The 13,071-nt window shown below is 41.2% G+C and overlaps 1 protein-coding gene across 4 annotated transcripts in view; it reads right to left on the minus strand.

Annotated features, from left to right (window-relative positions):
• The window catches only part of LOC133160591 (intermembrane lipid transfer protein VPS13B-like), a 209,555-nt gene that overhangs the window by 46,696 nt on the left and 149,788 nt on the right, over nt 1-13,071 (minus strand). For 2 of the 4 annotated variants that reach the window (XM_061288378.1, XM_061288379.1), the window contains exons 38-41: nt 12,554-12,913; nt 3,649-3,851; nt 2,347-2,563; nt 706-890 (exon numbers count right to left, since the gene is read on the minus strand). In XM_061288378.1, coding sequence (XP_061144362.1) covers nt 706-890; nt 2,347-2,563; nt 3,649-3,851; nt 12,554-12,913 — 965 coding nt within the window. Of the gene's footprint in view, nt 1-705; nt 891-2,346; nt 2,564-3,648; nt 3,852-5,709; nt 5,840-11,413; nt 11,685-12,553; nt 12,914-13,071 lie in introns of those variants that run through there. The other 2 variants (XR_009715930.1, XM_061288380.1) reach the window with 2 other exon arrangements.

Genomic DNA, 13,071 nt, shown 5'->3' on the forward strand with positions numbered 1-13,071 from the left:
ATAGCATGTCTCATCCCTCACTGAACCTCAGTAGACTCAGTAGCTGCAACAGCCTGCCAAAACATAACCTCATCTGGGTTTGAAGACACCTGGCTTTTCACACCAGGGCATGTAAGATGACTTTCACAGCTGTCTCACCGTACATTACATGTTTGGAGGGGCAGTATGGCTCCATGTCATTCAATAACATGTAAGGTGTGGGTCTCTCTGGACTCAGATCATGAGAATCATATTGGCACGCAGCCCAGCTTGGAGAATTTATTCGTACTTCACTGTGACCGATGTTGAGCAAGGAGGAGTGAAGGAACTGAGGATTATCTCTGCTCTGTAGGCGCCTACCACCTTCGACTTAGCAGCACGACTCCAAGACAGCGAATATATCCTGCATAGATGCATAATGCACCGTCACTCTTTGCATCCTCCAGATGTGACATCGTTGATAATGTGATCTACGTCTGTGTACGAGCGTACAGTATGTCTGTGTTTGAGCAGTGTTGCAAGACTGAGGTGTACGTCATTCTATGATATGTCATCTTGGCATTCCCAACTACAGATGCTCCGATGAGACCAATTCTGTCAGGAACAGACAGGTTATACAGTTGGGTCAGCACACTCACATTGACATAAACCAACACTTTTGTACTATGTTGGGAATTTCTGCTGTTCCCAGTCGGCAATGTCACAAATGAATGTTCCCATTTTTACCTGTAAGGCGTCCCCAAGGTCAGCCGTACTGATTTCTGGGTCTTCTGTGGTGTTGAAAGGAACTGGAGTTATCCTGATGAAGGTAAGGACACGAGGCTCAGGATACCTCCACAGCATCAGTCCTGGGCTATCTTCTGTTTCACTGTAGAACACAACCTCATGTGGTCCTGGCCATCTTTGGGAAGCTGTCAAAAAGTAATTGGTAATAATTGGTCATAAAATGTAATCAGATCTTCATCAAAGTCGAAACAATTGTACACCAAATTTGTAAGCAGTGATATATATCATGAACAAGCGTTTTCAACAACACACAGAAGTTGGATCTCAAAGACAAATACAAAATGATTTTATGAGTATCTCGATACATGGGTCCATTTTTAAGGGTGATTCCGTTCAGTGGGATTGCGATTTGATATGGTACAGCTGCGGTTTTTGTCAAGTTTATCAATTTGGAAAAAATATCTGTTATAAATTCAATTTACACCTAGCATGGATTCCTCATAAAAGATGAATTTCAGGTATAACATGCTTTTTTTTTTCAGGAAGAGGGCAAATCCTCTGCCTTCTTTCTTCCTCGTCTCTATTTCTCTGAGAAGTACTTCCTTTTGTTTTTAGTCAGGGCTTCTCGGATCTCATTTCCACATTCAGAATAAAAATCGGACCTGGGATTTGACCAGATCGTAAAATGTCGTGCTGATGCATTTATAGGTGTTTCTATGGAACCCAAAACAAAACAAATGCTTCCATGCCTTCAGAATGTTCATGCGCCGAAGAAAGAAAATATAAACAGAGGGCTTGAGTAAACCTTTTTTCTGTAAACAGCCATTGACTGCACCATGCCAAGCACCTGAAAATCTGGATGACATGGATCGAAACATCTGAGTGCTGTTTGACTAAAACTGTGGCTGCTGTTTCGGATCCAAGTGCTTTGGAAAAATTTTTATTTGTGGGGAATAATTATTTTGTCCTTAGGGGGTACAAAACTGATATTCTTTGTTGAGAACACATTTCAGGGGGTAGCAAAATCTGTCTGTGGGCAAATGCTTCTTTCATGTTAAGAGGCCAGCATATTACTCTCCTGCAAACAGACGACGAAACAAAAGCAAAAACAGACACTTTCATGGTTCTACTTTCAGTCGCATTAGCAGAGACCCTTTTGGTTTTCTTTCTCTCTCTATCTTTCAGTTCTCCCTGAGTTCTTCCCGTCCCTTTGTCAGCCCTTGGGGGTGTACTTGCACTTCTCTGTATTTAAGGGACTGCTTTCCTCTGCCAGTTGACAACATGTTGCAAACAGATTGTTCCCTGGTTCCTTGTGCTAGCAATATATGTTCGTCAAAGATGTAAAACAGACCAAAAAACAAAGATTAACCACGTTTGACAAAGTGGATGACTAGTCCACGGCCAAGGAGTAGTCTCATGCTCTTTGTATCTTTGTATGTTCCTATGTGTGCATGTTGAGAGCAGCACACACAAAGCACCAAGAAAGTGAATAAATAGCATGTTACTTTAAGTAGAACAAGGCAGATAAGTCTGCTCAAACTCCTTTTCATACAAAAAAAATCTCTGGTGGACACTGCCATCAGATAACCAATGTGTCACCCAAATTTTGCCAGTCAAGATACAAGTACTATTAATATTCACCTGAGTCCTGGATGTACTGAAAGTGCCCTGTTCGCAGATCATCAGAGCTGTGTTCTGAGCGAGAACAGGAGGAACCTGGGGAGGGTGGTGGCTGGGTCTGGAAGGTCTTGGCTTTCGGGCAGTTTTCCAGCAAGTCCTCTTTCTGAGTGGCGTGATATGCTTGTAGATGCTCCGCCACCAGCTTCAGACAGGTAAGATGCTCTTGTCCCCAGAAAACCTGTTGAGCAAAAGTAGAGTGGCTAGATTTTAGGTGGGTGGAGAAAATGGAGGGATTTACCAAACTAATAAAGCTATAAGAGTAATTCATTGAAAGATCAGGCAGCACAGTGCATTTGGAAAACCTGCTCCAGAGCATAATTGACCCTAGTCAATTATAAATATTTGACACTACAATTTAGAAGCTGAAGGACACATTTATCCAGGGGTGCCAATAATTCAGGAGGGCACCGTAAATGCAGATGTTGGTCATTATTTTTCCTCCAAAACATGATGAGGCATTCACATGAGTCACCATTTTACAGTGCATCAGCAATGACACAACCTAGCATGTTCCTTACACGATGTCCCCATTCCCACACACCACCAATGTGGTCCTGCTGGGGTTTGGACAAAGGACCAGGAATCTTTGAGGCAAAAGATTTTCACACAGCGCTGTGTGCCCACTACCAACTAATGTGTGCATACAGATTTATGACTAAACTCTGAAAACAGGAAAATTCAGGGAGTTTCTTTCAGGCATTTGGCGAGAGAGAAAATCAGATGAAGAAATCGGAAGGAATTCCAGTGGTTTTTGTGCAGCACTTGATTAAAACACCACAAACACCAATATTTTCAAAAGGAAACATACGTACTACGAGCAACCACTGAAAAAGATAAAGAGCGGGGTCACTCAGAAGTAGTGATGTGGAACAATACATTAGTAATAATGCAAACAGTTCGTCACATTGGAAAGGGGATTTCTCAGCTGGGGCATTATGTTACTTTGAGCAAAAAGCCACATATAAAATATAACCCGGCCTAGAAATAGCCAAATCATTTTCCACGACTTAAATGGCAGATGAGACCTGAAGTCACACACACACACTGTACTACAACTTAACCTGTTAATGCTGAATCCAAGAGGAAAAGCAGAATAAACAGAATAATCAGCATATATATATATATATACACTATTGAAGTGAAACCAAAAAGAACAAAGTAAAAAGGAATTTCAATTGCATCTAACAATTGAAAAAAGTATTCAGCCCTGAATATTCCTGAGAGAAATGTTCTGCAACTATGACATATAAAGGGTATTTAGACCTGCAGCAAGCCTCCTTTCAAATCCAGCAGCAGTTTGGGGGGACCGGTTTCAGGTCCAGGGCTACCACTGTGCCGACACCACCTTGCCTCCAGTGAGCCGCTGCAAGAAAATGGCCCCAGTAGGAGATGGCTTCTATCCTTCAGCCCTGTTCTCATCAGCACATCTTGTAGCTGCAGCTGCACAGAAGCAGATTGTACCGCATCTGGGAGAACAGGAAAAGTGACAAGAAATGATGAAAGGTTACACAACCGTTTAGAAACATTGGACAAGGACGATGGAAAATGTTAGAGCACTCATACATAGCAAACAGTATCCACAGACATATTACATTACCTTATGAATTAGATGAAATACAGGAAAAGGCAATCAAACTGAATCAAGGTTTGTTGATTTAATAACTACCTTGAAACATACAAATCCAAATAAGGTTGAACAGCTTGCAACTCAATCATTCCTGCCAAGAACTGTCCTAAAAAAAACTTGTGCATGACATCATACAAGTGTCAACACAGAAAGAACACCACCGATAACTGAAAAAAGGAGAAAAGTGATGAAAAATATAGAATTGGAAATATTCTCTGCCTCTGCTCCAGAGTATGCTCATTAGAGTATTACGAATGATAGAAGAACAAGGAATGCACTTTACACTAACAAGTGGACTACACTAAATTTATTGAATAAACTTCATGAATTTGACAAACCCAGTATGTGTCCCATCATCTCACGTCGGCTTGGCCAACATGTTTGAACAAAGACAGTGAGACTGAAGAAAAAAGACCCTGTGGTGAAATCTGGATGATGAAGCCAAACACCCACTCATCCTGAAAGAAGCAAACATCGCAAAAGCCACCACAATAAGACAGCACTCTCTGTCCTTTCCATTTAATCGTAGATGGGTCATTAACTGTGGTCACAGGCTGTCCAGAAGTTGGCCTCTAAGTCTTCATAAATCAGCAGACTCCAACCCCATCTAGTAGTTGTTAACATGGCAGGGCTGAGCTGGTCAGTCACAGCAACGGCAACAGCAAGAGCAGCAGCCCATTTGGAAACCTCAAACCAGAATGACTAATAATGCCCTGTGAAGTGGCCCTTTGCCTTTTTGACGGCAGTAATGGTCCCACTGAGCTTGGCTCGGAGTCCTGGGAAGCAAAAATAGAGCGTGCACATACAACTAGAATCCGCATTATCTTACACAGATGTCAAAGGGGATGATTAAAAATATATTATATCTATATTATTTTTAGCCTTGCAGCTTGATTGAAGTGTCAGAAAAAACGTGCTAGGTATAAATTGTGCTTTTCTTTTCATCCAGGTCATAGCAATCTACAAAGGTAGAATTGAAGCAACTGGATTTTTTTTGTCAGGTGAATTTCTTGTGTTTTTTTTTCTTTCTTATTTTCCAAACACATATGAATATGACTTCTGCAACCTAGCTAGTGTGTAACACACAACATTTCACTTTTCAACAGCTATGACTAATTTAGCTTAGCTACAGTTAAATGTAACCGATACAGTATAAACGTCATTACATTTTTGTTTTTTTATTGACTTGGACAAAGAGAGTGGGGGAATTCTATCCATCAGCCTCAAACAAAAAAATGCAGCTGCATACAGGTAAGGTTGTTGCCAGTGTTCCATTTGGAAAATGATATCCAGTGGACTACATACTTGGCACAGGATTCATTTGCCAATTCCTGTATCCAATCAATAATAATGCAAAACATTTCACATTCAAGCCACAGCTGTTTGCAGAAATTCCAGTGGGCTCGTCTGGGTGATGTAGGATAGGTGGACTTTTAAGGAGAACTGGAAAGTGGGAGTGGAACAGGAGCTGATTAACTAACGACAGAGGGTGGAGATTGTGAGCGACCTATGTGACACATATCCTTCCAGAATTAGAAAACTGACTAAGATGGGTCTCATTCAAAATTTGGTGGTTACACCGCAGCAGCACTGTTCCAATGAAAGAGGGATTTTCTTGTATAAATCATTTTGAAAGATTACACAGGGATGAGTCATTTCTCCAGGAGAGATGCTCTTGATACATGTTGGCAGTTTACCTGCTGATGTCTCCTGGTGTTGTGTTGTGAGAGTTGTTATTTATTAAACAGGATTATTTTCATGGTGAGGATTTATTTGACAGCTCCAGGAAACCCCCGAGCAGGGTTGTTTAGATGTTGAATAGTGATTCTGAGTGGGAGACACAAATACAGACACATGCTAATCCATAGTTAAACTACAGAACGTATAAACTAGTGAGCCCAAAACCACACTACATGCTCTTTATATCACACACAAGTGTTTAAAAACAGTACAATGGGGAATTACTGTAACACTCTCATCAACATTTATAGCCTAGTTGACCTCACGATGCTGCAGTTTGAACCAGAAGCACCAACAGCAGCAGCTCACAATAATTAGCTTAATTTGGAATGATTTACTGGGGTTGGGGTGGCGGGGGAATCACATGCCATTTTTCCGTCAAGTCAGACTCTTGTCGTAACCTCCTCTGTAATTGTATTTTGGGCCCCGGGAGATGAGTCAGCAGACAGCTAAAGACATTAAGCGGCATAACAGAAACCCGCAATAAAACTACTTGGGAATACAGGAGCATGAACCAGGTGTCGGCAGTGTTCTGTCGAGGTAATCAAATACAATTTGTTGCGTTTACAGAACAAATGACACAGAAACTCAACAGGAAGAGATCCTAATGCATGTAATATTTCGCCAACTTCTTTTTTCTTTTTATGGGGAGCATGTTGATAAAAATGGAAGATTTTGGTAAATGCAGAGATTGTAAACTCTGCATAAGGGGGAGGTTCTAGCTTTGACATAGAAAAATAATCCTGAAAAAGATGGACTGAAATTTGTGCACAGCAGAATGTTGACCTTTGACTTTAACTACCTCAGCCATCTTGGGAATGTGAACCTTTGACCTTGACCGCGTCTGCCATTTTGGTTCACAAACCGTTGAAAATCTCTTCATGACCTATCATTTTTAATACTGCGGTGTCACTCCAATATTGTTTTACTGTCAGATTCATTCTAAGGGCCGGATTGCACCAGAAAGCTAAACACAATGAGGAAGCGACAAAAGCCAGTGTAGACGTTGCGAAACTATGCTTAAGCAGAGCTGAGTGGAAATAAGCACACCTGCTGGTCACGTTGGAGATAAAAATAAGAGGTTCACACATGACCAACCGGGAGAACTTTATTAGGCATGGACATGTACAGTATGCACACGCAGAGTCCAACAACCACACACGGGGGAACTCCTACAGCTGTTGTTTCGGGGGGCATTTGATGCTGTGATAGCATTCACAGTTTGAAAGCCTTATAAGGTAACATGGCAAAATCATACTTGTATATAAACATGTACCGTACACGCATTCACTCATTGTGATTGGATTCCAAATTATAGGCTTTTAGTAAATCATTTTTGGACTTTCACTAACTTGTGGGCATATACGTTAGGTTCATACCTTACCATATATGTGTGTAACTGTCAACTTCAGTAAATCAGCAAATAAGAACTCGACATATATTGGCCCTGTATATGATCAGATGAGGAGAGCATATTCCAGGAAGCTTGGTGCACGCATGGCTGACTGATGTAAAGAACTGGAACAATGTCAAAAGGCTGAGAACATTCAATCAGAGACGTGCATATGCTAACCTTCACCTGTATAATATTCGACAGACCTGCCATTAATGCAGTGCACACCAGCCTTTCTCTGCAGACTAACATATAACATGTCATTCCAGCAACTAAGTGGGTGGTGTGTATGGAAGTTTTTGTAAAGTAAAATACATCTCTGGCAAACACTTGGGTAAGATTAGATAGGATCGAGGCTGATTTACTGTCTCGGTTTCTTTCTGGCAGCCCTTATCTGACCACTGGCTGGCTGATTTATACTTCAGGGTGAACTGGTATCAATTAGATGAAACCTAAAGGAGTCATTACCTAAGTAGCAGAGCCCTCAGTAGACTAGCTGGGATGCTTAGAGTAATAGAAATAATATATTGTCACTCACCACAGGAATACACTTTCCACTTACCACTAGACCACTATAGGGGAAACTGGTTCCATAGGGGCGGACATCACAGCCCGAGTACAAGTGTTGTATGTCATCTAAGTCATTAGACGTTCCCTACGTGATAAATGTTGGTCTGTAACACATGTGCCAAGCCAATTCATTATCCAGAAGAAAAGGCGAGTAATGCTTGGGAAATTTTAGGAAACATGTTTTCATTTGTTGTCAAAGTTCTGGAATGGTAAGCGGAACAAAGAGTGCAGATTCAAAATTCTTGTCTTTTATCACCAAGAACCTCCCATATCGCACACAAGAGAAAGGGAAAACTTTTTTTATAGCGAAATTGCATGTAAGCGAAGCAGAAAAAAAAGTTGATGAATAGTAATAGCTGTGTTCACATTTCCCTACTTAATCGTGGCATGTTAGATTCTGCAGTGTGGGGAAGCACTAACATTTTATGTGCACATGTTCATAAAGTGCGGCAGAAAGATAATGCTGTAGATATTTTTGTTCATTTTCCAAATTTACATCTTTAAAAAAACTGTTTTAAAATAGCAATATATTAGTAAACATTTAAATAAATAGTTTATTGCTACAACTACGGGTATATTTAATTTTTATGTCCCAATCATGATACTATAAGTACTGAGGACATAAACGTTTATGAGTAGCGCATCTCCGACAAGGCAAATATCTAAGTCCTCACATGAGGAAAAAAGTAACAATTCATCATCATGTCTGTTTCTTTGGCCTTTTCCACCTGTGAGTGGCAAGAGGAAACTGACAAGTCTGTTTTGTGGGAACAAATAATGAGTAATGAATACAATAAAGATAGTTGAAGTAGAATAACAGAATACAACTTGGAACTGTGTTGCATTTTTTTCGTGAGAAAACCAACAGATTTGATCACCATTCAAAGATTAGCCAAGAATTAGTATTAAACTGATTAAAACTAAATAAATATTGGGTCACTTCCACATTGTTGCAGACGTTTTTCGTTACAAGTGTGCAAGAGCAAATTACTCTAGTAGTGGGGTGGTAAGGTTGGGAGGAGGGCTAAGGGTGGCAGGGTGTCACGGCTGTTGGGAGGGGTCCACAGAGGCACTAGACCGAGGTGAAAGCTTGGCATGTCAGACTACACACGCACATGAAAAAGTAGGCGTGTGTGTTCGTAGGAAGTCGGGGGCACTCTTTGGGCAGTCTGACGGAGAGTTGAGAGATTAGGGAAGGTCCTATTTCACGGACCTTTGGACATCTGTTCTCTCTATTTTTGCCTACCTCCCTCCTTTCTTCCAATGAACTATGAATGCCCCTCTACCTTGGGGAGTGGTGAGCCGTGGACGGAGGGAGGGAGGGAGGGATGTGGGGCTCCCACTTGCTTTTCATTAACACAGGATCTGGTAACACACCTCACTGTCAACCTAATCCCCCCTCTCTCCATCTTGTTCCTTGGCAGAGCATGGCTGCTCTGACCAGGTACAGACCCCCAGATGTTAGAGCAGCTCAAGTCTCATGAAGACAAGGCGGCCGGGATGGGTTGAGTGCAATGACACATTCAGGGGAGACTGCCGTTTTGCCCGCTTTCTCGCCTACTTTATGCCCTCTATCATATCTCATTCTTTCCCTTTTTGCCATTCTCTTGTTCACTGACGTCTTTTTCCAGTGAATCTTGACTCCCCTCCACAACATCTGCTCTTTGCGCATTGATTAATTTTGCCTGTATCCTCATTCTGTTTCATCTATTTTGTTTTTCCTCAATGTTTCATCAATCTTCTACAATGCTTCCTTTGAAGCTATTTTCCTTCCCTCTTTCTTTCCCCTGACCTCATGTCTCCTTCCAAGCACACTGACTTTCTGGTCAGTTCTGCCATGGTTCATCAATATCAACTATCATCTACTCAGGGCTGGGAGAGCAACACGAGTAGCAGCGGTAGTGGCAGATATTGTACCGGTAGTCTTATTGCATTCTCCTGTCTAACATCTCACATATATACAGCCAGTCCCGTGGGAGTCATTTCAACTGACTGATTGAGGCTACTCCAGATGAAATCCTAACTTCCATCTGAGTAAATTTCCAAGGTATCTTTTTTCAGAGGTAAGGACTGGACAGAAGAGTCCGGAGTGGTGAGTGATGGAGGTGATTCGGCTAAGTTAAAAAGAAAAAAATGTAACGTTGTGAAAGAGATCTATCCTAACAAACAATCAGTTGTTATAATTGAAGACATCTGCCTTCTTATGATGGCAACAAATCTGGAAACACTGTGAGAAGGTATTTTGGGGGAACATGGGCAATTTGGGATATGACAGACCTGTAGAAGAGTCCTAGAATTCTCCAGTGAGTAAAAAAAAAAGGTGAGGCAAACAAGTCACTCAACAGCAAAGTTTTGGACATCTGCTTTCAAAATACTCTTTCCCACACACAAGCATACACTGACTTTCTGGTATTCCACTGGCAACATCGACAACTTTCACCCCACGTGAACTTTTCAACATTCTTTCAATGATGGGGCCAAGAGAAAAAATATTAGCAACCATAATGAGCTAGACAAAAAGAAACCACACAGGTTTTCACCAAGTGCTCAAATAGGAATTACGAGGATGCAAATAAAAGTTTTGCAGCATATTGCGACAGTGTTATATTTATGGCAGTGCCGCTCAGAACAGATGTGCATGTCTACATAATCTTGCTGGGACATATCAACAACCAGTTTGGAGACAAATTGCATTAATATCAGTAAAACAACTTTGGTCCAAACTAAATATTTGTACCGTATCTCCTGTCAATTTGTAATTCAATGACGGCATGTTTTTACCAATACAGTGAAACTTGTATGGAAAACAATAACCATCCAATGATTAACTTTGAACATGTGCTTTCTTTCCCTTATAAATGTCCACCAGTCCTTATTTTTGCTTCTACCTTTTTAAATAAAAACAGAGGGAAACACTTTTCTTTATTACGCAAAACTACATAAGGCACGATGGAATTTTTGTCTCCCTATCTAAAGATCTGACCAAATCTGAGACAAACTAGCATCCGGTAACAACTTGTCTTCACCCTTAAGAGGTTCCATTGTGCATTTTTGTCAACGTCAACACATCTGAGATGGAAAAAGCTGATGAAAATTGGGGCAGCATGTAGTATTGTGTCATTGTGCAGTTAAGTATACTAAAGTAAACAAAATGCAAGTTGTTGGAGGTTTTAATTAGACATTGACCCACACATATCAAAGTATAATGTAATCCTATATCAGCATCTGTAAAACAGATGTAGGCACTTATGTAGCCCTGCTTCAATTTTGTCTTTGTCCCTCAGCAACCGTCGTGAGAGGTTCCACAGCGATGTAGTCTGTACAAACAAGCCACTTAGAAAAGAAACTTCGAACTCCATGGGAAAGAGCCACCGTCTCTGGTTCTTCTGTTATAATTAGCAATGCATGCACAAGCTGCTATGACTGCAGATGTGGTTAAGCACAGAAGTGAGAAATGACATTTAAATGCACACAACGGAATGCCACAAGGACATTCTTTTGCGTGAGGATAAAACATGGCAGTGACATTACTTCAAAGCTGATGAACAAGAAGAATACTGATCAAGAAGGCTGTGAAAAGCCCCCACAAGACCCTCTTTGAAGGCATGATTTGGTTTTGTTTTGTCGACAACAGCATTGTTTCACAGTTGCAAGCACAAGAGAGGGAGGGGGGGAAGGGGGCTGCGAATAAATTTGTAGTCTGACAGTGATGCTAAAAATTTAGTAGTCTGACAGTGATGAAATGGTCAAACTTTGCAAACATGGCCAAATGTGTTTTATTTCTCAACATACTGTCCCTTGAGGTCCAGTCACTCCTTCCAGCAGTGTTAGATTCTCATGGAATAATTCTCATCCTGACCCCTCAAAAGCAGATATGACTTTATCTTCCCAGCCGATGAGAAAAAAAGAGTGTGCCGAATCAGGAGACTATGGACCGATTGCAACAGACTTGGGTGCGGGAGCATTTTCCTGGGAAAACAGAACCTTTTTTGTCAGTTTTACAAGCTGTTTTGACTTCATTACCTTCCACAGCTGCCTCAGCAAGTTGGTATAGTGACCTTTATTGATAGTATAGCCTTTCTGAAGGTAATTAATGTAACAATTTGTATCCCAGAAGACGGAGGCCATCACATTCCCTGCTGATTAAACCATCTCGACTTTCTTCGGTGGGGTAGAAGATGGATGTTTCCGCTACATGAACTGCTGTTCAACATTCATCTTGGGTTAACGTTTAAGAAAGCTTCACAAAGTGCTGCTTTTGCATCATCTGGTGTGCTGATTATGTGTTCAAAGTCATAGCACCCATTGAGCAGAAACCTTGGACATGTCATTCCAGCAAAGCTACAGTGAAAAAGTGTACTGTAGCACCAAGCAAATCGTTCAATGTTTTGTAACTATGATTACCGCTGTCAGAATTGTAGCTTATTTGTTGCCATGGAGGCAATGATGAAAAGTGATTTTTAGAGAAACTACTATTCCACCAAGGTGGCTAGCCATCCGCAGCCATGAAGCTGCCTGCATCGTAGTCAGACAGGAAAGAAGAGTTTTTCCTAAACCAAAGGAAAGAAGCAAGTAACCCCCTAGTACACAAACTGTCCAAAAATGCTGCCTTTGGATCATTCTAACCTTGAGGCATGTAATTTGATGAGACTTTGTCTCGAGTGAAGGAATTGTATAGCTATTGTCGACTACTTTTCATTTTTGTACAACCGAGAATGCATTAATTTCTCTGAAGCGATGAACACATTTAAACAAGAGGTTTTGAACTCATCTGTAAAATGTGATCTTTTATCTTAACGTTATTTCCATGTGCACCAAAACAAATTAGTTTTACTCACCCTCAATACTTGGGCCTGTCTTTAAGTTGAGATTTCCCATCAGTGATGACACAGACACAGTCACGCTGGGCCTCATCGGATGGGCCTCCGTTTCCAGGACAACCACAATCTGTGTAGTGTGGAGCGAGACCTTGTGAAAGGACAAAGCCAAGGCCTCAATGCTGCTTGCTTTACTCGGGCCTTGACTTGGATAGGGTGGGGAAAAGGCCCTGGTTGGCATCTTGGCAGGTGATGAATGAGAGGTGAGGGTGCTCCATGTGTGGTTTGGCAATATTTTTTTCAGGTAGGCTTTGGTCTGCTCCAGTTTGACTAGTGTTGGGTTGATTTTCAAGGGGCGGGAGAACTGTAAATTCAGTTCGGCTGTGAAGGGAAGCAGACAGATGGAATTAGAGGGATAAAAAAAGATGAAAACACACTGTACTATCAACATTTTACCACAAGTTCCCTGGAATGGATTTAGGGCAATATTTTAAAAACCAGACAATGTGCTTGACTGTCTAATATTTATGACATGGTGA

The sequence above is a fragment of the Syngnathus typhle genome, linkage group LG10, assembly GCF_033458585.1.
Source record: "Syngnathus typhle isolate RoL2023-S1 ecotype Sweden linkage group LG10, RoL_Styp_1.0, whole genome shotgun sequence".
NCBI classification, from domain to species: Eukaryota; Metazoa; Chordata; class Actinopteri; order Syngnathiformes; family Syngnathidae; genus Syngnathus; species Syngnathus typhle.